Source organism: Peromyscus maniculatus, chromosome 20 (genome assembly GCF_049852395.1).
Source record: "Peromyscus maniculatus bairdii isolate BWxNUB_F1_BW_parent chromosome 20, HU_Pman_BW_mat_3.1, whole genome shotgun sequence".
NCBI lineage: Eukaryota > Metazoa > Chordata > Mammalia > Rodentia > Cricetidae > Peromyscus > Peromyscus maniculatus.
In genome coordinates this window covers 28,270,164-28,294,815 of record NC_134871.1, presented here as the reverse complement: position 1 = coordinate 28,294,815, position 24,652 = coordinate 28,270,164, and the positions used below count along the sequence as shown (strand labels likewise).

The 24,652-nt window shown below is 46.9% G+C and overlaps 1 protein-coding gene across 3 annotated transcripts in view; it reads left to right on the top strand.

Annotated features, from left to right (window-relative positions):
* Positions 1 to 24,530, top strand: part of Matn2 (matrilin 2) — a 152,093-nt gene extending 127,563 nt beyond the window's left edge. The window contains exons 9-19 of one of the 3 annotated variants that reach the window (XM_076555933.1): positions 2,718 to 2,840; positions 3,058 to 3,180; positions 12,941 to 13,063; positions 14,401 to 14,523; positions 16,709 to 16,831; positions 18,506 to 18,919; positions 20,996 to 21,148; positions 21,983 to 22,054; positions 22,287 to 22,421; positions 22,765 to 22,863; positions 24,219 to 24,530. In XM_076555933.1, the coding sequence (XP_076412048.1) occupies positions 2,718 to 2,840; positions 3,058 to 3,180; positions 12,941 to 13,063; positions 14,401 to 14,523; positions 16,709 to 16,831; positions 18,506 to 18,919; positions 20,996 to 21,148; positions 21,983 to 22,054; positions 22,287 to 22,421; positions 22,765 to 22,863; positions 24,219 to 24,274 (1,544 nt within the window). In that variant the 3' untranslated portion in view covers positions 24,275 to 24,530. The remainder of the gene's footprint in view (positions 1 to 2,717; positions 2,841 to 3,057; positions 3,181 to 12,940; positions 13,064 to 14,400; positions 14,524 to 16,708; positions 16,832 to 18,505; positions 18,920 to 20,995; positions 21,149 to 21,982; positions 22,055 to 22,286; positions 22,422 to 22,764; positions 22,864 to 24,218) is intronic. The other 2 variants (XM_076555931.1, XM_076555932.1) reach the window with 2 other exon arrangements.
* The last annotated feature ends 122 nt before the right edge of the window (positions 24,531 to 24,652 follow it).

The following is a 24,652-nucleotide window of genomic DNA, read 5'->3' as shown; positions in this document are numbered from 1 at the left end:
TAAAGCCTTTACTTAATATCCTTGTCTCAGAACCACAACAAAGCTTGGTGACATAAACACATGGGAACTTTCAGGTCTTGCCAGCTGGATGGGCTCCTAACTTTTTTTTCCCCGAGGTACGGTCTCCACAGGCCGAAGCCAGCAGGATGAGATTATGTGGGGGCTGTGACGGATCCCAGGGCCCTGGCACACTAAGAGCTGGGGCGGGTGACGTTGGCCTCCCTAGAAGGTCCCTTCGTGTGGCCTTGCACCTCGCATACTGTGCATCTGCTTCAGCTCTGCAGACAGAAGTGGGTTGTCATGGGAACAGTGCAGCTGTTGGACCACATTTGGGCCCTTGACTCTCAGGAGGGCCAGTTTCACAGCTGAAGTATGAGCTACAGAGCCAGCCAGGGGAACCTCCTTCTCCTGTCTTCGGAGGAAGCAAGCCTTGATTTGGCTTTCTGAGCGTGATCCTGACCCTCCCAGCATGGCCTGGTGGTGTTTTTCTGTCAGCTTGGCTGTTGCACCTGAATAGACTGATATTTTAACTGCTGTTTGTGCCCTGTGGCCTGCAGTCAGCACCCCACTGCTCAGACTGTGGCCTGCCGGGATTTCCAGTCCCCCCAACACTGGCTGGGCCACAGTTGTGGCTGCCAAATGTAGGTTTTAACTAAGTCTCTATCATTCTATTTACCAAAAAACTCGGGAGTCATGTGGGGTGAAACCCTGCTGGATCAGAGAAGCCGAGAAGCAACCGCTGACCTTCCTTTCTGTCCACAGACCCAGCAAGGGAGCCTCTCCTCACTGGTCCCAACCCAAAAAACAGTCTCTCTATCCATATTCCTGGGTCTTCTGTACTCTATGGCTAATTCTTGTCAACTCCGCCCTCCCCATCCAAGGTTAATTTTATTAACAGTCTCGGAGTTTCACAGTGCAATGAAATATTTTGCAACAGCACCTTGGATAGTCTATAAGAGCTCAGATGTGAGCCCGGAAGAGATGGGGGTCTTCCTTTGTTAAAACTTTTAGAAAGTTTAAACCAAGCTGTTTCTGTCTAGAAGTCCCCAGGGAAATCCACGGGGTTCTTAGGCACGATGGCACAGGCTCTTCTGAGTGCTCATTCTGTGGGCACAGTTGTGAACACCTCCAACATTCTCAGTGCTCACTCTGCGGGCACAGTTGTGAGCACCTCCAAGATTCCAGCTCTCATGTGCCTCCGGACAGTTCTGCCTGGTAAATGGCAGAATCCAGATGTGAAATGGGTACGTGGCTCCTGAGACACTGCAAGTGTTTTTCAGGTGTGTCTACCAGTGGATTGTTCTAGAAGCCTCTGGCCTTCGGCCACGAAGGAGTGAAAAGGTTTACCTCAGTGGGCCATCATGAGGTCTTCAGTGTCTGGCCAGTTGATGGAGGATGCACTTTCTCCATTCAGTAAATCTGGGAGGCAGTCCAGGGGGCTCTGTGGGAGCCGTCCACCACAGCTGGGTGTTTCCTGGCCTTCGGCGTTCCCTGCCCAAGGACCAGCTGTGGTGTTTGGGTGCCAGAAGGGGCCACACAGGCAGCGAGGCTTTTGTTTATTTTCTGAATTTGGATGTCCTGATTAAGAGAATTTTTAAAAAAAAAAAAAATCACTTCTTTATTTCTCAAATAAAAATAATTCTCTCTGAGCACTACGTAGTCATACTAACAACCATTCGTTAAGCGGTTGCTGTATGCCAGCCACTGTTTGGAGGGCCTTACATGTATCCTTTCCTCTAACTTTACTACATTATGACCAGAAAGGGACCGCCAGGTGCCGGGGAGAAACTCAGTTGGTGAAGTGTTTGCTTTGCAAGCCTGGGTCTGAGATCTACCTGCAGAACCCAGGTAGATCACCAGGCATGGTGGCATGTACTTGTCACCTCAGCACCGGGCAGGTGGAAACAGAATGCCCCCCCTCAGCCCACCCCAACCCCATTAGCCAGCCAGTCTAGCCTAATTGTTGGGCTCCAAGCCAATGAGAGAGACCCTGTCTGAAGGAGGTAGACTACATTTCACGAGAATGACAAAATTGTCCTCTGGCCTCTACAAGCATGCTCACACACCTGCATGTATAACCCGTGAACGCAAAAGAAGAAAGGGGACTGCCATCATCTCCAGAGGTGACAGAGAGGTTAAGTCCGTCCAGCATCCGCAGCAAGGATGTGGAAATCAGTGCTGTTCTGTTTGCTTCTCTGTTGCTCTGATAAATGCCATGACCAAAAGCAACTTGGGAAGAAAAGGTTTTATTTCAGCTTACACTTCCATGTCACGGTTTATGACTGAGGGAAGTCAAGGCGGAAACTGAGCCAGAGACCACAGACAACGGTGTTTACTGGCTTGCATCTAAGTTCATATTCAGCTTGTCTTCTTATACAACTCAGGACCACCTTCCCTGGGTGAACACTATTCACAGTGGGCTGTGATCAATCAGCAATCAGGAACATGCCACACATGCCCGCAGGCCAGTTTGATGGAGCAATTCCTCAGTTGAGGTTTCCTCTTCCCAAGTGACTCTAGGTTTATGTCAAGGCCACTGAAGCTAGCTATGACAAGGAGCAAGGCTGATTTCCCAGCAAGCCGGGTATCGTGGGGTAGAGTGGAACCTTCCCTGTGGCTGCCGTTGCACCCAGGAAGGCTCTGGGTAGCAGTCCCTTTTGTGAGTGGAGCATTGGCACCTCAGTCCCTTTGTTGTCCTGTGTTTGTGACCAATGCAGGGGTGGATCACTGTGCACAGCAGGACCATGGCTGTGAGCAGCTGTGCCTGAACACGGAGGAATCCTTTGTCTGCCAGTGCTCGGAAGGCTTCCTCATCAACGATGACCTCAAGACCTGCTCCAGTGAGTCCCCTTCCACTTCTGTACTGGGGAGGGGTTTGCACAGGCGTGGAGTGTACAGACAATGCAGAGATCAGCACGTTCTCCGCTGGCCTCCAGGGAGACTGCGGGGAAGTCAGCTGGGGACCAGTGCTTTCAATGGCAGTAAATGTGAACCGTTACTTGATTCCCGTCGCAGCCCAGAGGCCCCCAGGGATCTCACTTGGCTTTGGTTTTACAGGGGTGGATTACTGCTTGCTGAGTGACCATGGTTGTGAATACTCCTGTGTCAACACAGACAGATCCTTTGCCTGTCAGTGTCCTGAGGGTCACGTGCTCCGCAGCGATGGGAAAACGTGTGCAAGTGAGTTCCGTCACATTGAGATCCTGGGACAGACAGGACTCAGCACAGGCCCTGCAGGTGCCAGTGGGCTGCTGACATGTCCTGAGTGTCCTCTGGGTCTGACTGGGCCCCTGGATGTATGTGTGCCTGCATCTCAAAGCCCTTGGGTCCTCGGCCCCAAACTTCCTCCTTGTGCACCTGGAAATGGCTTTGGCGTCTCCACACACTCTGCCTCACTCACCACCATTATGAGAAAGGCCCTCATTCTTGGCATGCTGCTGTGGTTTGTCCATACTGAAATTTATGTTCAAATTTGGTTGCCACTGTGACATGTTTGAGACATGAAACTTTTCCAAGGCAGTTGTGCTGGTGGGAAGGAGTCATGCCTTTCCTGGGGGAGTGGACTGGTTAGAGAGACGGATTCTTGTCAAGTGCCATCAGCCCCTCTGTCCCCACCTCTTCTGTACATAATTCCTCACCTTTGGGCTTTCCCACCATAAGATGAAGTAAAATAAAGCCCTATCCGTGTACAGTGACGTGACAGCAGAGTACAGACACTCCAGCTCTGCCCCCTCGCCAGGCGCGCCTATGACAATACAGGAACGAGCTGCCTGCCAGCTGGCTGCATGCCAGGCCAGGCTGAGCGCCGTGCTGAGCACATGCTCTCACACTCCAGGAACAGCTGGGATAACCGCAGCTCAGACTCAGCGAAGAGTCTGAGATAGCCCTCTCCTAAGTAGGGACTCACTCTCTGAGAGACTCCAGTTAGCTCTGAAAGGGAGATGTCTGAGAAATCTTTCGGCTTCCCTGTCACCTCTCAGCACAGGCCAGGTCGGCAGAGAGATTGTCTAGGAACGTGTTGCCTTGCAGCTGACCCTAGTGCCCATCTCCATTTAAACAAACAACAGCTAAAAGACAAGACTCCAGGCTCCCTCGTCTCTCCAACTCAAGAAAGCCATGTGCTTTCTGCCCTGCATTCCTATTTCCAAGTGGACCAGGATCAAGGACTAAGAGCAGTGTGAGAGAAAGCGTCCAAATGGAAGCAAAGACCGTCCTCTGCTTTCCCTGGCCACTGTCTTTCTGGCTGCAGGACCGAGTCCCTTGGCCGTGGGTACAGCCTGGGTACAGTACTGACACAAACACCTTTTTGTACCGTCGGTTCACACGGGCAGATGAGCTGTCCGCACAGCTGTGCAACACTAACTGTGCTCCTTGTGAGAGAACGCCGTCCCAGTTTGAGATGGATTCTTGGACCTTGGCAAGTAGGCTGTCCATGGGGCCGCTTGCTCGTGGATCCCTGCCCAGCTGCTCGCAGCGTGCTGCCGCGGCCAACGTTAGCAGGGCCTGGGCACTGGGGGTGTGGAAAAGGGCGGATAAGTTAAACACCAGCTACACTTGCCTGCCTGCCAAAGCAGACGCGAGGGGACGATGGGTGTAATTCTCCATCGTCTCAGCTCACTCACGCCCCTTCTTTGTTCTCCTCACTCTGATAATCAAGGGCTGAGTGGAGATAACTGCAGGACCTCTAACATCTTCTCTCAGAATCTGAAACACTTGCAGACCCTTCTTTCGTTCTCCTGCCTCTCTCCTAGTCAGAGTTGGCCCCCGCCGCCTTTAAACATTGCCTGTTTCCTCATTTCAATTGTGTTTGTAACTAAATGCATAGTCTGCGTCATCTACATGAGGGAAAGTCCAGCAGCTGCGAGTGAACTTGATGCCTGGTTGGGTGGTTGTGAGGCAGTCAGATGGGTCAGAACTCACTCGGAACAATGCAGGACAGACACATATTACCCGCCAGGGCTGTGCCCTAACTGAAGACTCTGTCTGCTCTCAAATGATTCAGTCCAGCTGTTCCATCCTGTAATTGTGGCCTAGGTTTTCACTGTGGTCACAGCTAACGGCAGTTGGGATGAATGTTCCCCTGCCCCAGACCAGATGGCACACAGCCAGATAACATGACTGTACCTTTTTAGTGAAGCCTGGTGGACAGGGGATGGGAGCGAGCTGGGGTCTGCCAGGCCTGCTCACAAGATGAGCGTTTCCTTGGCCGTTATCTAGAGCCTTGACAGCAGGTGATCCGCAGAGCCCCTCACTCGTTCTCCAAGTTCCCTGAAGTGTAGAGAGCCTAAGTCCCAGCTCCCGGGCTCCTGGGATGATGAATTAGGTACTGGGGTGAACCCACCCTCCTCCCCAGTCCTCTGATGCCGATTCTAGCTGTATAGATGGGGGGGGGGCGGTCCTCCTCTTCCAGCTGCAGCTTAGGGTTCTCTTTTCCTCACTAGACGTTTCCCTTAAAGACTCCATAGGACCACTATGCATGGAGTGCACTGCCTGCAAGTCCTTGGGAGTCAGAGGTCAGAGGCCAGGTCTTACCTGGAGTCAGAATTCCCAGGGCCCAGCCTAGCAAAGTAAATGAACGGGGTAGTGAATGAACTGAGACCAGCTCGCTATCCTTTGGCTCCACTCCAAGCTCAGTCCCCTTTAATGGCTCCCTACTACCTCCCAGAAAAAAATTCCAGTGACAGTGATTTGGCAGTGTAGGAGAGGCCCCCTCTTCCACCTGTGAAGCCTTTCCTGGGTCCTCCTCAGAGCCTCCTGTGTCTCAGCCAAAGTAGTCCTTGAACAAACACTGTTCTCTCTCCGTTGAGGACAGCCTCTGTTCCCCAGCCCTCCGCCCTGCATAGAGAAACCTAGTCTATCGCAGTCATGGAAACTTCCTCCTCCCTAAGCACTGGCTAGGGAGGACTCCTCTTTCCAGCCCCTGAACACCTGTGCACAGGTGTGAGCAGGAACACAGATCTGGGATCCAAAGCCCAAATTCACATATTGTTGCTTCTAACCTGGGCAAGGAAGCTGGCCCTCCCTGTGTGTCTGGCTGCCCACCTTCAAACTGGGAATGATAATTTCTGTCTTCCAGGGTCCCTGTGTCACACAGGAACATATATTCATAGGCATGTTTTGAGAATGTGGAGTGGACTTTCAACTCTCTCACACCCCTGTCTGGTCTCACTCCTCAGCTTACAGCTGTTCTTCACTGAGAGGCCCACAGGAAGCTCCCTGTATTAGTGTCTGGAGACCAGTCTCCCAGGGACAGGGTCGGGCACACTCTCCTTGCAGGGCTCAGGGATACTGTATTCTGGAAGTTGGCAAGCTCAGTAGTCCACACACTGCCCTAGGAGAGGCCCTTGTTTCTAGCCATGGACAACACTGTTTGGATAGAAGCCACAGCCTTAAACCTCAGGGATCCAACTGGCCACACTTCCAGTCCAGCTACCAAAAGGCCCCCAGCCCTGAAGTCCTAACCCCACCCCTAGTGTCCAAGTCTACTCAGGCAGCCATGGCAAAATACCAGACTGTGTATTGTCTCCTAACCACAGAAACATCTTTCTCATAGTACTGGAGGCTAAAAGTCTGAAAGCAGGACGCCAGCGTGGTAATGCTCTGGGGAGGGCTTCCCCCACCAATGTCTGTGTCCTCCTGGAGGAAAGGAGATGGAGACAGGCAGTGAGTGAATGAGCTCTCCGGTATCGTTTTAAATAAAAACGCTAGTCCTGGGCTGTCAAGATAACTCAGTAAAGTGCCTGCCATGCAGGCCTGCTGAGCTGTTCGATCCCTAGAATGCACATCTGTACAAAGGGAGAGGGAGAGAGCTGACTCCAGAAAGCTGTTCTCTGATCTCCGGCTTGCACTATGGCATATGAGCTCCTCATACACTTTCCGATGGTGATGGTGGTGATGACGATGGCAATAATAATAATAATAATAATAATAATAATAATAATAATAATAATATAATGATAATAAGAACGTTATCTGGGCCCCATCCTTGTAAACCAAACCTAATTGCTTCCCAAAGCCCTACTCCAGATACTGTCATGGTAGGGACTAGGGGGCCAGTTTATGACTGAGGGATTGAGGACACAGTCCAGTGAACAGCATGAGTGAGGGGGAAGGACCTCCCTTCACTTCAAGATGCCCGGGGGGCCTCAACTTTAGAACACATGAGCAGAATGCGATGGTCTGGAGGACATCTCAGTGAGGCTGCTTCTCGGTTTGAGAAAAAGTCTTCTGCAGAGGCACCAAAGGGTCAGCTGCCCCCGTTGAAACTATCATGTTAGCGGGTGGCCTTGGGTCACCTCGGCAGACCGTCTCTATGGCCACATCCCTCTGGGGTCGGGTGTGTTTTAATTATATCGTATGTGGAATTCAGAACAAGAACCAGGGCTGCTATCTGTCTTTGCTGCGAAGTCTGAATACACTGGACACATTACCCCACAATTCCTGCAACCCCCACATCACACATACAACTCACCTGGTATATAGCTGAGATGTGGGAAACACAGTTTGTTTGGTGTATCAGGACCCCAAAAATATGAGCTATGCTATGAAACCTCTAGCCATCCTGGTCACAGATGACAGACCCCATTCACAGTGAGACTGTAATTAAATGTGTGACCTGCCTCCTCCCATGGGAACAAAAAGGGGAAGGATTTCTTTTCTTGTTTTTCTAAACTTTTTTTTTTAGATTTATTTACTTATTTTATGTATATGATGCTCTATCCGCATGTATGACTTTATGCCAGAAGAAGGCACCAGATCTCATTGTAGATGGTTGTGAGCCACCATGCGGTTGCTGGGAATTGAACTCAGGACCTCTGGAAGAGCAGCCAGTGCTCTTAACCACTGAGCCATCTCTCCAGCCCCAAAAGACATCTCTTTGAGCAGAAGATGTTTTCTTTTTTCCTGCTTCCTGAGACTTCTAAGTCTCCTACCCCATTCTACTTCAGCACTGACTAGAGGTTGAGTCTGACTCATCCCTTCCCCGGCTGGAGTCTCAACACTTTCTTAAACTAGTTCTTTGTCCTTATTCTCTCAAGTCTTTGCCTGTGGTTTCTCAAGTGCTGGTGACTCCTGGAATTGAACTAATTCAATTTCTGCCCCAGCACTGGTTAAAGTTTCTCTGGAAGAGATATGTAAGATGTATCACCCAATCTGGTTGGTGACCACTGGGATTCAGGCAGAACTGCCCCAAGAACGTGGAGTAGGGGACTCTCCCAAGTCCAGGGAGAGATGTTCAACCAGGAGAGACAGCCGTAAGTGCCACATAAGAGCTTCCCAGACCCGGGCAGCAGCACGTGCAGGTCCATGATCTGGACAGGGAGGTCAGTCTACTGAGTGCCAGAGGAAGCCACAGGAGCAGGAGAGTGACAGGAAACTTTCTGGAGCCGCTCTTGATCAAACTATTAGTCCCTAACCAGACTGACTAACCCCATGGAGCTGGAATGACCAGGAAACACCGAGGGGACAGATCTGTGACCTGAGTCAGCCAAGCCAAGCCACATCTTCAGGTTAAGGAGCTTTCAGAAAGTCACTTCTGCTTGCTGGCCAGCCATTTCCTCATCCCTACAATGGAGTTGGACCAGCATCTTTCCAAGGTCCTTTCTAGCCTCCAAATATAGATAGTAGTGGGCACAAGTCACCCGTTCACAATTGTTTGCTAAACAAGTACAGTTGTTGTGCACACTATTTCCCCAGGCTAGTGGCCGCTCTGGTGGGGAGTCAGAGATGGTAGCTGTTTTTCTTTCTTGAGGAGGCACTGAAGTGTGTTCCCACAGTGGAGTATCATCGGCTCTGGGAGAAGCTGAGGACAAGCTGGTTTCCAGTGGTACAGAGGAAGCACTAGAGCCTGTAGGCAGGAAGTGAGTTCTGTACATGGTTTAGCTTGCTAAACCAGCTGGGCAAACTCCAAATTCTGCATCTCATGTCTGATGTCAAAGCGCTCTTCAGATCTCTAACTCCATTCAGCTTTGTTGACTGTAACATACTTTTCTTTCTTGGGCTGGGTTCACTCCCTGTTAGCAGCTCTCCTCAGCAGGTATCCCACAACTTTGGCATTGCCAACATCTTGGGGTCTCCAATACAATCTAGATTTCGCCTTCACAGCTTTATGCAATGGCCTCTCTGGGCCCCCATGCAGGGACACTCTTGACACATGCCTGGCCTCAGTGACTTTTCTTAGCTGAGGAGGGAGATTCCACAGCCCCTTTCTTGTATCCTTGACTCTAAAGCCAGAACAGATGGCCAGAGCTGCCAAGCTCTGTTGCTTGTTGGGGCTGGAACTTGACCCCCTCCTTCAGTTACATCTGCAATGGCTTTCTGTAGATGGTGGCCTCCATCACTGCTGAAGCTTTCCTTTAATTCCTCCTCACAAGTTGGGAGTTTAGCTGGGTGGGGTCTTGCCCTGAGGTCACCACTCCCTTTATTCTTTAAACTTTTTATCTCCTTGAGCACAGGACTTAGCACCATTGTACTTCCTGTGCTCCTTTTATACTCAAACTGTACATTTTATATTTCCCTTTGTCTAGCTTACTCCTTTTCATCATATATCTGCATAAGAGTGATTACTAATAACCACATGGCACAGTTAATATTAAGCTCTCTTAAAATCCCCTCTGTCAACCCTATTAACAAAACTCTTCAATTTAGCTTCAGGCAGATTTTTAAGACGTGCACAAAAGCGGCCACAGTATCACAAGAATGGTCTCTGGGCCACTTACTAATGAATCCTCATGAACCAGGCCATCACAGTCTCCATTGCTCTCCGCACCACTGTCTTCTGTGCTCCTACTAATATGTCCCGTTAGGCCCTACTTACAGCATTCAACTGCTTTCCTAATCCAGAGTCCCAAAGTCCACCTTCAGCCAACAAGCAGCATGGCCAGGCCTGTCACAGCAATACCCCACCCCTGGTACCACAATCCACAGGGCAGTTCCTCATTCTTCTTATAGCTGTGTAATGTTCCATTCACGTGGCCTGTCCCCTTTTCTAAAGTGGGTTGACTCCTGCTTTTCACCCTTACAAACAGTGATGCTGTTGTTAACTTGAAAGTACATTCCTTTACATGGTACAAGGGCACCTGCAGAAGGGAGTCCCTAAGAGAAGCTGCTGGGTGAAAGGTGCATTCTGTAGCACTGTGGACACTGCCAGGCACTCCTCCATATGCAAGCGTGCCCTTCAGTACAGCTGACTTTGGGAGCAGTGTCTGTTTTGCCTCCAATGCCCCGAGGGGATGAGCAGAGGAAAAGATAAGCTTGAAAACTCTTCACTTACTTTAAAGCATGCACACATTAACAGTTCCAGGAGAACCGAGGAGCTGGGCTGGGCTGCTGGCACGGCATATAGCCACGGATGAGGACATGACCCTGTGGGCACGGGCTTTTCCATGGCTGCCCTCTGATAAAGAGAAGTGCCACCTGACAGGTGCAGGCTTGGGCAGCTGCATCTCTATTGAGGAAGCCCCTGGAATCTTCAAGAGGACAGCTTGAGCTGCAGCTCAGATCAGGGCTGGATGGAGAGTCCCAGACAGAAGAGTGTGCTCAGAGGGTTTGCTCTGAATCAGGGCTTGGCAAGACTGGCCTGAGAGGGCTTGTGCTATTTTATAACCTTGGAAAATGGAGTATTCTTATAAATTCATGGTGAAGGAGTGGAAATGTTGCCCTCTGTGCCAGCCAGCTGTTGGTGCTCTGTGTCACTCAGTGGTACTTTTAACTATGTGAGGAACTACTCCAGCCACAGGGAAATGTTCTGCATTAATAATTAGTCCAGAATGTGCCCAGAGAAGTAAGTCACACTCAGAGCAAACCGGAGTACCCAACTCTGCTTAGAGTCTCCTTTACAGTTAAAATTCCAGCTAACATCATTTTCCCATTGTTCAAAGCTTCTGGCAGTGTTCCTGCCCAAAGAAATGCAAATTTCCCCTCGAGTCTGAAAGCTTAGCAGATGGGAATGTTGTGTGCAGTTGGGAAAAGTCACGGGCTTCATTACCAAAAATTAACATCTTTCATCTGGTTCTTCCACTTATTAGCAAGTGGTCTTGGCTAGCTGTAATTAGTCTTCCTCAATGTTAGTTTCTCCTGCTGGTAAATGAGAGTAACTGGCTCCCTTAACCAGCCTGCAGAGTAGTTCTGAGGACTCCCCTTCTCAGGGAAATGCTGCACTAATGCTTAACAAAAGAAGAGTAGATGGTTCTTCCTGAGTATAATCACCATGTGCCTTTAACCACTTCAGTGCATGTCCTCTGTTGAAATCCTGTTCATTTTCTGAAGGGCAGGGTTAGCTTTCAGTTAACTGTATGGTTGTCATAAAATGTCACTGCCCCTGGTCCTGTTTCAAGTTTTGAACCGTCCGCCTGGTTTTCACAAGTGCACAAACCTTCTAGTCCCCAAAAGCCACCCAGCCCTATAAACAGTAATGCTGTCCTTCAGTAGTTCAGTCCAGTGACCTCCGAGTCATTCTTGACTCTTCTGTCCTAGCCATCCATATAAAGGTGGACCCTTCACTTCATTTGTTGGAAAGAACAGGAGTTGACACAAAATTACCCTTTAGATGAGCTTTATTAGGAGAGATCCTCATGGCCACAGACAGCTATGATCAGGCCAGGACATGGAGAGCATTAGCAGACAGCCACACCAGGGTGGAGAAGCTGCTGGAAGAGAGCCCTCCATTCTAAAGAACAAAGGGCATTCTAGTTCTTAGAGGTTTTCAGTGGAGGTGGCCCGCCTCTGTACCATGTGATCTAGCTGGGCCTGGCATTGACAAAAACAGTTACAGTTCAAGGGCTGTCTGTGGTCTGGGAATCGGGGTGGCTGGGCTTGCTCACAGCTCTAAGAGGGCAGGAGAGAACTACCAGGGAGACAGGCTTCGGGGGTGGGGGGCTGTTTCTGGAAGGCAGAGAAGGACAGGTAGAAGATCTGTGATCTAACATCAGTCCCAGTCATAGCCAGTTCAACCACATCATCACCAGTGTTCTGGGCCAGCGGGATCATGGCAATAGGCTGTACCCATCCCCTGTATTTCTTCTCTGCCCACACCATTCTGTGCTTTCAAAACGCAGCCCAGACTAAGGGATTCTACTGCTCAAATCATCCTGTGACTGCTCTTCTCCCTCAGACATGTCCTGCCTAGTCCTACCACGCTGGGCTCCGTGCCTTCTCTGCAGCAGTGTGCAGATGTTCCTTCTTGCCTAGAGACCGGCACTCACCTCCTCTCCATCTCCAGGGCTAAGATGTCAAGCCCCAACCCAGCAGTGACTCTCTGTCCCTCTTGTCTTCTATTTCTCCAAGGCACTTTCCTCCCCACTAAGAAGACATGCTTGTCTATTGTTTGTCTTCCATACCCTGATATACTCCTGACACCCATCACCAAATGCAAAGTCCCATGGAAGCAAAACAATTTTTTTTTTTTACTGGTTGTTCTGTCCTTAGTGGCTAGAACGATGCCTGGCCCACAGTAAGAACTCACAACAAATCTGCTTACTGTCTAGGTGTGCTCAAGTTTACCTTAGCACTCAGGAGGCTAAAGCAAAAGATCATGAGTCTGAGTTCAAGCCCAGCCTGGGTTACATAGGGATATCCTGTCTCAAAACAACAACAAAGAGCTTTGCTGACTTTGAATAAATGAATGAATCAGCTAAGTGTTCTTCTGCATACATATGTAGATCCATAGGAAAGTTGGTATTGGACTTATTCTCTCATAGTCATAGACATTTACATCTCCTTTTGAAAACTGTCTTCTGTTCCCTTTTTCCTATGGAGCTGGATATTTTGCTTTATGTATGTGCTTTGTATATATTAAGAATTTTTGCTCATAGATACTTTCTATCCTGAAACGAACTGTGTGGGAAAAGACACTGTTTTAACTTAAGATGTCTGCAATGTCTTTTGTAAATGACTAGGTCACTAATCTATGAGTAATTTTCTTCTATTTCTGTATTCTAATCAGAACTGGACTCTTGTGCTTTGGGGGACCATGGCTGTGAACATTCATGTGTAAGCAGTGAAGACTCATTCGTGTGTCAGTGTTTTGAGGGATACATCCTCCGTGACGATGGGAAGACCTGCAGAAGTAAGTTTGCTAGTGCTAGTGCATATGGCCATGCCTGAGACCCACCATGCCAGCTTGGTGTGAGACAATTACTCTCAACTGTCAACATCACACAATCAAATGCCATGTGTCTGGATGGGACCCCGGGACAGAGAAGGGGTGCTGCGTGAAAACAAAGTAACTATATATAGTGATGTGTTTTAGTAAATAATAACCGTCGAGCCAGGTATGGGTTATGTGCTTTGATTCCCATTACTCAGAAGGCAGAGAGAGGTAGGTGATCTCTGTGGACTCAAGCCCAGTCTGGTCTACATAGCAAGTTCTAGGTCAGCCCTACAGAGTGAGACCCTCTCTCAATAACAACAACACACGGCAATGAGCCTGGTGATATACCCCTATAATCTTGGCTACTTAGAAGGCTGAGACAGGAGCATGGCAAATTCACAGACTTCCTGGGCTATAGGCCATACTGGTCTCACTAAATTTAGTGAAACACTGTCTCAAAATAAAAAAATAAAGTAAAGTAAAAATGGAGGGCTAGAGAGATGGCTTAGTGATTAAGAACACTTGCTGCCCTTCCAGAGGACATGAATTCAGTTCCTAGCACCCATATCAAGCAGCTTACAGGCTCCTGTAACTCCAGGTCCAAGGAATCTGACACCCTCTCCTGGCCTCTGCAGGCAACTATACTCATGTGCACATACCCATACACAGACACACAAATAAAAATTAAAATAAATAAATGGACTGGGGATGTAGCTTCAGAGTTGAGCATCTGCCAGGCACACACAAGGCTCTGGGTTCAGTCTACAATACCCCAATAATAACAATAACAATCAAAGCGAAGTGTGCAAATCTGGGCAAATGGTTCTCATCTCTGTCAGTCTTCTTTTTCTCAGACTTCTCAAAGCTCTTCCCAAAAAGCTGTGAAGAAAAGATGAGTACCTGCAATCATTACTCTTATTTCCAGACAGGAACGCCAAGATTCCAAGAGGTTATGTGATTTTCCTAACTCATAGATTATGCCAGGGACAAAGGCAAGTTCAGATCCCAGTGCTGCTGATCTAAACTGAAGCTTTCTCCTATGTGATCCTACACTTGAAACCAGAGGCCATGTCTGCAAACAGCTGAGGCAGAACTGATCCTGACACAGGTCATGCTGGTGAACGGTGATGGCAATGACACTGAGCAAGTTTGAAGATTCGGCCCAACCTAGAGCCACCAAACTTTACCCCTGGTTTTTCCTTCCTACTCAAGTGGCACTTGAGTCTAGAGGCCAAGATGGATGGATCTTCCAGCAGGAAGTCCAAGTAGACTTTATGTTGATGCAGTTGTTTTAATCACTGTATTCTCCTCAGGGAAAGATGTCTGCCAGGCTATAGACCATGGCTGCGAGCACCTCTGTGTAAACAGTGGCGAATCATACATCTGCAAGTGTCTGGAAGGATTCAGGCTGGCTGAGGATGGCAAACACTGTAGAAGTAAGTAGCTTGTGTGAAGAGCCTTTCTCCTGTGGGACGCGGGGTCCAGTGCTTCACTTACTCCTCAGTCTTCTTTTGTAGACTTCTTAACGTCACAAACTCGGGTTCCAACTTTGGGTGCTCTGAAAGTGTTTCTAAGGTGTCAAGTCAGGAACGTCTCAGTGGCAGTCCCAGGTCGTCAGGCTCTTTGCTTCTGTGTCCCCTCAGCCCTCGGCCTTCAGCAGGTGGTTGGATGGGTGCGCGGGGTCTAGTGTGGTGCTTCACAAGTCGGTGGGCAGAATTAGACTCAGTGGTGGCAATGACTACCAGGACCAAAAAGATAATCCCAGTGCTTTTCCTTCTAGGCAGACCATGTACGTGAGGTGAAGGGGAGGAGGGGGCTGGAGGCAGGCTCAGGGTTTCAGTGTCAGGAGGGACTGCAGAGAGGGCTCGGTTGGTGAAGTGCTTGCTGTGAGTGCACGAGGACTTGAGTTCGATCCCCGGCAGCCATGGAAAAGCAAGAGTGGTGGAGCACACCGGTCACCTCAGTGCCAGGAGGGGTTACGGGAGGGTCCCAGACACTTGCTGGCCAGCCAGCCTCGTTGAATTGGTCAGCTGCAGGTTCAGTAAGAGACCTTGTCTCAAAAAATGAACTGAATAGTGACTGAGGAAGACACTGACCTTTGGCCTCCACAAGCGTGCACACATATGTGAGTGTGTATTGCACACACACACACACACACACACACACACACACACACACACACATTCTCCAGAAAAATAGATAATAGTGTTTATGTGCTGGAGACACATGTACATGCATGTTGTGCCTAAAAGGAAGAAAGAGGGAGAAAAAGAAAGGGAAATTCATTTCAAGGAATTGGCTCATGGGATTGTGGGGGCTGGTGAGGAGGATGTTTGTAAGGAAGGCTGGAAACCCAGTAGAACTGATGTTCAGGTGAAGCGAGTCTTCCCTTCCTCTGGGAATCTTAGACTTTAACATTAAGACCTTCAACTGATTGGACGAGGCCCACACACACTACAAAGGGTGGTCTGCTTTACTCAGAACTGCTGCCTTACATGTTAACCTCATGTACAAGGTACTTTCGCAGCAGTATCTAGACCTACATTTGACAAATCAGCTGGCACCATAACCCAGCCAACGTTCACATAAATTAGCCGTTATGCCACCCAAAGCAGCTCAATGAGGTAGGGATTGGAATACAGGCATAGACTTTCTCCCCGTTCTGGATGGTAGTCCTCTTTAGGAGCTGCGGGTGATAATACCTACTTGTTTTTGACACTGCTGTGCTGTTCTTTCTTGGTTAAACAAAGTAAGTTCATTTGCTTTTGAGGTTGCTTTGTGGGCAGGTTTCGCACAGACTCCCTTGAGAGCACGGGGCATTCCACGTGTCAACAAAGCTAAGTAGGATAGCTCGTCCGGCATTCTTCGGCAGGGGCACAGCTTGTATCTGGTGAGAGGCTCTGTGCCTGACCACCACCCTCACACTGCACACTGTGTTGCTTCTTTCCTGGAGACCATGCTCCACTCCTACACGTGTCTGCCTGAGCCACAGTTTTCTATTGAGTCAGCATGTGTTTTGGTCGATACATTGAACAGTTGTGTGAAAGGCATTGTTTCTAGCTTTGCACTTTGATCCCTAAATTAAATCTCAACAATTTCCCACTTCCTAGATGGATCCATAGTCACAGATTCCAATTTCACATAAGGTTTCTCCTTTTAAAGGGTAGATGAAGCCCAGGGTGCCTCAGCTGTGCCATCCTCCGCCTGGACACCTTGGATAATTCAGTCAGACTCATGGCATTCCCGGTTCCATTTATTCCCTGTGTATACCTAGCCATGTCCCAAGAGTGTTGTGAGGATTAAAGGGTCATAACTACTTAAGGAGTTCAAATTACTTCACCTGTGAGACATGCTCATTAGACAACCACATGGGATATTTGGGCTCTCTACTAAAAAATCAGAAGCTAAAGCTTATCTAGTCATTCAAAATCAAGTGACAAGTCCACCCGAGCCAGGAGGAACGAGAGTTCTGAGAGGAGCTGCTCCGTGGCCTGCAAAGATGAGCGGTTTAACAAAGCTGGACTCTTCAAACAGCTTACTCCCTTGCTCTCCCCTGGCATGACTGTTCACACCGGCTTATTTCTACATAATTGGTTGTTCACCTCCCTGAATTTTCCCCAGGGAAGGATGTCTGCAAGTCGACCCACCACGGCTGTGAGCACATATGTGTGAACAACGGAGATTTTTACACGTGCAGGTGCTCAGAGGGGTTTGTCCTGGCTGAGGATGGGAGGCGCTGCAAGAGTGAGTGACCTGAACCAGCTCTCTGCTTCCGTTTTGTTTTGGGGCATTTTCAGACTCCTTAACCCTGCTTCTCCTGTAAACATAGATGTGTACACTGACAGAAGACAGGGCTAAGCTCAGCAACAACAGCCAGAACAGTAAATGACAATGGCTGGCTCTGTTCTGTAAGCAAGGGATATATAGAGGGTCCAATACCCCTGAATCTGCTGGAGAGCCACATGCACGACACCTGAGTCTTCTCTGATTTCCTTTCCATGATTAAAGAATCAATCGAGTAATGAGAACAAGCACTTAATGAAGAGAGAAGCCAACCCCGATGCCCACATACATGTGAACACTCACACTAGCATTTCCCACAGGCCAACCATACAAGTTTTTTGCATATGTGTGTCTTTACTTGCTTTATTATTGTGCTTCACTTTGAACGATTAGACAGCTGCTTGGTATATAAAAGAGAATATTATAATAACATACTGTAGACTGTTTGAGATGAGATCATTCATTTGGGATTGCTACAATTCTCTTATGCAGCCCCACATAACAAAGTCTCTTGGCATCCAAATTGCTACGTATTTGCATAAACTTTTTCTCTTTTTACTGTCAACCATCTAAATTGCCCAAAAAGCTCTAGTATGTATGGGTAAAGAATTCAGTGATCAAACATTTTTAAGTCTTAATAGGTCAGTAGGGTACTTATAAGTGTACTGCCTAATGGATACCACCCTGTTCTTTTATTCTGTCAGTAATAATGTATTGAATACCTATTGCGTGCCAAACATTATGGGCACAAAAATAAATGAGACACATTATCTCCTAAAGAACAATTCAGATGAGGGGAGAAAGACCCATTGTTAAATAATTGTCCCCCTATATGGATATAGCACACTGGACTTAAGCAACATAATGTCAGACATTTTGTGTTAGTCATTATCATAATCCTGCTGTATCCATTGCCTTGCATAAATTAATCTGTTGGGGGTATTTTATCTAGAGAGTAGCTGAGACAAGTTGGGTTACCCTAGAAGCTTCTTGGGAGAAGTAATGGCTGAGGGAAAATTAATCATCTCAACTGTCAGTCAAAATACTGTATATCAATATTGTGTTTATCTGCCTCCCACAGCAAAGCAAAAAGAACTGCCTTGGTATAGTCTAATCCCGTGGTTCTCAACCTGTGAGTAGCAACCCCTTTAGGAGTCAACCGACCTTTTCACATGGGTAAACAGATATTTACAATTCATAAGAACTGCAAAGTTACAGTTATGAAACAGCAACAAAACTAATTTTATGGTTGGGGTCACATGAGGAACTGTATTAAAGGGTCGCAGCATTAGGAAGGTTGAGAACCACTGTTCTAATCCTTTACCATACTGTATGCACAGTTCCAAGGACTGACTGCTGGCAATCAATGTGTGATTTCCTTTACAGTGTGTATACTGTGTATACTGGGTAACTTATTTAGGGAAACCACTAGTGTTATTAATTGGTGACTCAAACATAAAAGTCATCTGGAAACCAGTGTTACTTGTGATGTCCCCACTCGTCAGCGAGCGAGCTGAGGAGCAAAGACAGCTCTCCAGACTCAGCCACGCCTCCGGGGGAAGCACGCTTTTCTGTACTCTTGCATGTATGGACCTCTGACTTTGTACCTTGTCACCTCTCCTTTTGTTCCTATAGGATGCACTGAAGGCCCAGTTGACCTAGTCTTTGTGATCGACGGATCCAAGAGCCTCGGAGAAGACAATTTTGAGATTGTGAAGCATTTTGTCACTGGGATTATAGACTCCTTGGCAATTTCCCCCAAAGCTGCTCGTGTGGGGCTGCTACAGTATTCCACACAGGTCCGCACAGAGTTCACCTTGAGGGACTTCAGCTCAGCCAAGGACATGAAGAAAGCTGTGGCTCACATGAAATACATGGGCAAAGGCTCTATGACTGGGCTGGCCCTGAAACACATGTTTGAGAGAAGTTTTACCCAAGTAGAAGGGGCCAGGCCCCTCTCCACACGGGTGCCCAGAGTAGGCATCGTGTTCACCGACGGACGGGCTCAGGACGATGTCTCCGAGTGGGCCAGTAAAGCCAAGGCCAATGGTAATATGGGGTGGAGTTGCAGTTTATATTACTCAAAGCTCAGGACTTTTAAATCCATAACTGGCCTTAGAGGTCAGAGTGTTTGAGTGCAGAAAGGCTTTCTGATAACTGCCATTAAAAATACACCTTGACTGTACTGCCACCTAGAGGCCATAATGGGACCCCGGAGATGCTAAATAAAATGCTTCTCACAGCCTGAGTAATAGGATTTACCAGCCAGTCAGTGTGTGACTACCAATAGAGAGATCACCTCAGCCCATGCCATTAAACTACAACATACAACTGGTCCAACACCCTGGTATGTTCCTTCCAGAGTCACCCAAAGAATTTTTTTTAATGATTTCTGGAGGCCGGCAAGTTAACAGCACTTCCAGAGGACCCACAACTATCTGTAACTTTAGTTCCGGGGCATCTGGCACCCTCACACAGATATTCAGGCAAAACACCAATGCACAAAAAAAAATTTTTTTTTTAAAAATGGCTGGGCATAGTGACACATACCTTTATTTATTTATTTATTTATTTAAAGATTTATTTATTTATTATGTACACAGAAGAGGGCACCAGATCTCATTACAGATGGTTGTGAGCCACCATATGGTTGCTGGGAATTGAACTCAGGACCTCTGGAAGAGCAGTCAGTGCTCTTAACCTCTGAGCCATCTCTCCAGCCCCCCAAAAAAATTTTTAAAAAAAATGATTTCTGGTGGCAACTTCACTGACACAAATACACTTTAAAAACAACGACAACAAAAACCAGGATCTTGGTCCTGTAGGTGAACTCCATTCCCCCTCACAGAAAGGCTAATGGTTCCCAACCAATCCATTTTATTGACATTTCTTACCTCACTGTTCACTTAATTTTTCCTTGCTCAAGAGAAAGGGATCCCTGGGTCATCTGAGTGGTTTGTAAAACTGGTTGTTCACTCAAGACTAGCTTGCTAGAGCTCATGTCTAATCCATAAGCTCTGCTAGACTACCTTCTTAAAAAGTACGAGGGAAGAATCTTTGCCTCCTAAAACAGATTAGCCTTTTACTAGACTCAATAAAACTAGCCCACCTTACACCTCCTGCAAATTGCCCAAAGGCTGGTTGGTAGGAGCAGACATTTAGTTGTCTGAGTCAGCAAGGTTTATCCAAAGTAACATCCTCCTAATGAATTCAGTCTCCCAGGATATGGCTGATACAAGCTTAAACTAGTCATTCCCCTTTTGTGGGAAACCACGTACACATCACTGGCGCCCAGACAAATAAGCCAAACTCAGCTATTCATATAGACTCAGAACAAGGTGTCCCCTCACCCCCTGGCTTTCAGGACCATTCTAAAAGGCATTCTTAAACCTCTAGTGTGTCAGATTAGCCAAAATAGGACATCAATGCTGAAAACTGTTGGAAGTACAACAGAGCTCAATTGTTGTTTTACTTTCAAATGAGGCAGTGGCGTCTAAAGACTAGCTTGATTTAGAAAAGGTTTTATAGCAACTTCATATCCCTTTGAAATCTAAGAAAGATGTTTCTTCTTTTTCCTGACTGGGATTCCCGATGGTCTGCAGACTCACTCCCCTTTCTGCTCAAGATGATGCTCCCTAAGAAAGGTGGGCAGAAGGCAGTTCCACTGGACCCCAAGACAGCTAAGATTCTCCTTTCGAGAAGAAACCATCCAAGAACTCAGAAGGCTGAGGCAGGGGAATTACAAGTTCCAGCCCAGCCTTATCTATATTATAAGAGCCCATCTAAGGTTCTTATTCGACCTGCCTGGAATTTTCCCAGGAAACCTCTCATTTTAGTAAGCTGTGAGACTTTTCCCTACTATCTAGAAGGCCAATTCAGGAAAAAACTGCACATTTGTTACCTGACCCCATCTAGAGCTAATCAATAGCTGTCTACCCTCTTCTGTATGCTGCATCTCTAGGATCTTTTGTTCATAAGTCTGAAATACCAATGCTGAAAAATATAGAGAGGTGTTGGCATTGATGCTTCAAATCACATCACTTAATATCTAACTGACTTTGGGCATAGCACAATGTCCAGACGCTGGGAATGCAACTGTATCTTATTCTAATTTCTGCTGCCCAGGTATCACTGTGTATGCTGTTGGGGTAGGAAAAGCCATTGAGGAAGAACTACGGGAGATTGCCTCTGAGCCCACCAATAAGCATCTCTTCTATGCCGAAGACTTCAGCACAATGGGGGAGATAAGTGAAAAGCTGAAGCAAGGCATCTGTGAAGGTATTGCAGAATGTATCTATGGTTGACCTTAGCCACAGGGCAGCATGAACCTAGAAAATCCTCAAACCATTCCTTTGGTGCTCAGAAAACACCTCCTTGCTGACCAAGACAAGTGATACCTGGAGACACTACGGCCAGAGAATGGAAGAGAGGTGAAGACAAATGTGGTAGCTACCATATCTTGAGCACTTAGCCTGTGCTGAACAGCATGCTAAATGCTAACATGTCTTTCTCAACCCTCAAACCCTAGAAAAGTGATCATCTAGGCAGGGAGCCACTGTTCAAGAAATCAGAAGTACTATTTCAGAAAATTTGTGCCAACATATCTATCCTTTTGATTTCAGACATTTTATGTAGTTTTTGCAGTTCACTAATTAATCCAGTTATGCTTACACATAGGAATTCTACCCATTTCCCCTCTTTATTCACATGCTGAGTTCAGACACCCTTAAAATTCAACCTAAATGATGCTTTATCCCTCTAAACACTGGGGTGAAGGGAGATCCAGGGGTAAAGCCTTCCAAATCCCCAAGGGTGGAGTGTGCTTTGCCTTTGGCGCTTTCATTCTCAGTGAAATGTCCAGGCAGGGCCACAGGAATCACTGGATCTTGTAGCAACTTTTTTTCTGCCTTACCTACTTGACATGACACAGGGAGGGGAGCATTCTTTAGATGTAATTTAAGTCTCTTCAGGGAGGTAACTGCTCTACCATGGCCATATATCATCACAGAATCTTTTGGTTACCAAGTAACACCAAAAGACCCTGGGTTCTAACTGTGTCCTAAAGAGCACGTGTGAAACTGTCACTCCTTTTGGCCATCTCTTTCCATTCAGCTCTAGAAGACTCTGATGGAAGACAGGACTCCCCAGCAGGGGAACCACCAAAGCAGGTCCACCAGCCAACAGGTGAGCTTTCGAAGGTCGTGTGGTCAGCCTTCACTGGAGCCTTCTGCCTCAGCTACCCTTGCAGATACAAGTTGTACAGTGACAGACAGGAAGGACTTACTCCTTTAAACCGTATTTGGTAGCTACCACCCCTGTTGATAGTCTAAGTCACAGTATGTTTCTGAGCAAAGCGTAGCTGCTTTAGACCACAATAGTGTGAAGCAGGTTTGAATTCAGTTTTCTCTCTTTACAGAATCTGAGCCAGTCACCATAAATATCCGAGACCTACTTTCCTGTTCTAATTTTGCAGTGCAACATAGGTATCTGTTTGAAGAAGACAATCATTCACAGTCAACACAAAGACTCTTCCACTCGACAAAATCTTCAGGTAACCCAAGTGAAATATCACTACTACATACGCTGCAGCAGCCTTCTGGTTAGTCAGCAGACTTAGCTTAAAGAAGTAGGAAATAAAGGGGAAACTAAGTAAATAACTAAAAACTAAACTAGGAGAAGCAGTAGTAGTCTTGACCTCTAGTGTACAAAGAAAGCCTCTTCAAGGTTTGAAGCCACCACAGCTCTTTCCCAGCATTTACTTCCCTGGATCTGGATGCATGGAAAAGGCTGACCATTTCTTTCATGGTTTCCTGTGTACTGACTCAATCTGGTTATTATGTGTCTGGGAAGTGTGGTGCAAGACAGAGGTGAACTCTTTCCATCTGCTTTCTCAGGAAGCCCTTTGGAAGAAAGCCAAGACCAATGCAAATGTGAAAACCTTATAATGTTCCAGAACCTTGCAAATGAAGAAGTAAGAAAACTAACCCAGCGCTATATCCTTTTCCAATAGGATGCTCTGAATGTAATGCAAAGAATACTAGCAAAACTTTACAAACCACTGTGGATTTCATCACAAAGCTAGCAATACTGAATCAGAAGAGGCCTCTTCTAGAAAAGGCAGCCTGACAGGTGTTTGAGATTTAAGGTCAAGCCAAGCTTAGTGGCCATGGTCAAGCACTTGGTTGTTATCTGCTAGCTAGTATAGGAAGAGTAACATTAAAGCCAATTAGGCAGTATGTAGTGGGGGGGGGGAGCACTTAACTCTATACAAGGATAAACACTAGGAATGAAATGCCTCAGAGATCTATGTCTAGGCAGAGTATGTTGTAGAATGAAGAGGCTTCAAACTCAGTCTAATCTCTAAACCCTCAACCCTAACCACACAGAAGCTGCATGTGTGTGCAGATTTTGAAGAACTGGGTGTTCCCCTTTTCTTTTTGGCAGTCAAGATCCTTTGTATCAACACTCTAGATGAAAATTTCTACCAAAGGAACAGGCCCAGTGACTCATTTAAGCAGGAATGCATGGGGATGACAGAGTGATTGGTGCTTTTACAGTGAACACACTGCCAGCTGCTCTGAACTTAAAATTACAGTAAGCTTACGAAAGCTGGCTGATACAGATCTCAGTGAGCATCAACTAGCCCATAGAGAAATGGCTTAATTCTGAACGACCCCTGTGCCATCAGGCTTACTAAGAACAGCACATAGCAATTCTGTCAGGGGGTGGGGGACTGGTTCCCTATGTGGAGTTTTGTAGATTAAGTCTTCGTGACAGTAGACAATACAGATAAAACTGGACTGTCACTCTGCCATGGGGTCAGATAGGAATTAAGGGGCTTCTACAACTTCTCCCTGCCCCACTCTTAAAGTGTATTTATTAAGAAACTACATGTAAAAGAGAATAAATTCATGGCCACTCACTCCTTAGCTTTTGGCCTTACCTACCGTCAATGAACCCCACTCCCGTGCCCTTTACTCTGTAAGGCATAATCCTTTCATTTTCTTTACATCTCCCAAATTATCAGTTGCAGCTCCCAGAGAGGCACGATGGTAAATTATAAGCAACATGGGTGTGTTAGAAAACCTTTGGAAAATCTTGGGGAAAAGCCAAATTCAAACTCATCTAGCTTTGATGTTTTAAAAATGAGCTTAACATGAACTACTTTTTTATATTGTCTTAATGGCATGTGTTAAATAAATTACTATAAATGTACAAGGGCCTTTAAAGACCAGTTTGTTTTTAATCCCAACTCATTTTTCTGTAACTTTTAGTAGTCAAATCAAATTGCACTTGATTGTAAGCTAAAACAGGCATCCAGATTCCTCTTCCTTAATTTGGGATTTACTAGAAGAAATGACCCAAAGAATGGAGGCCTTGGAAAACCGCCTACGATACAGATGAAGACTGAAATGCTTTTATGGATTTGTACATCATCATAAAGATTTCAAAAACAGTGGTGGAGCCTCAAACCTCACACCATAGTTAACTCTGTAAGCTGTAAAGCAAAACACAACCAGTACTGAAGACACTGGACTGCTCTACAACGAGAAAATGGAGACACAGAGGTGTCCAAATTCGATATTGGGGGAGGCGGGGAATCCTTCTGAACTCTCAAAAGTTTACTATGAGAATAAATAAGTTGTTCAGTGTTCTGTGATGTACTGTGGGTATGATTCGCTTCTGCCTCTTCCTGCCTTAGCACTAAAATCTCATTTGACAACTGAGTCAATTCTGTAGAAAACTGACTCCATGAATTGCTTTTTTTGTATTGGAATTTAC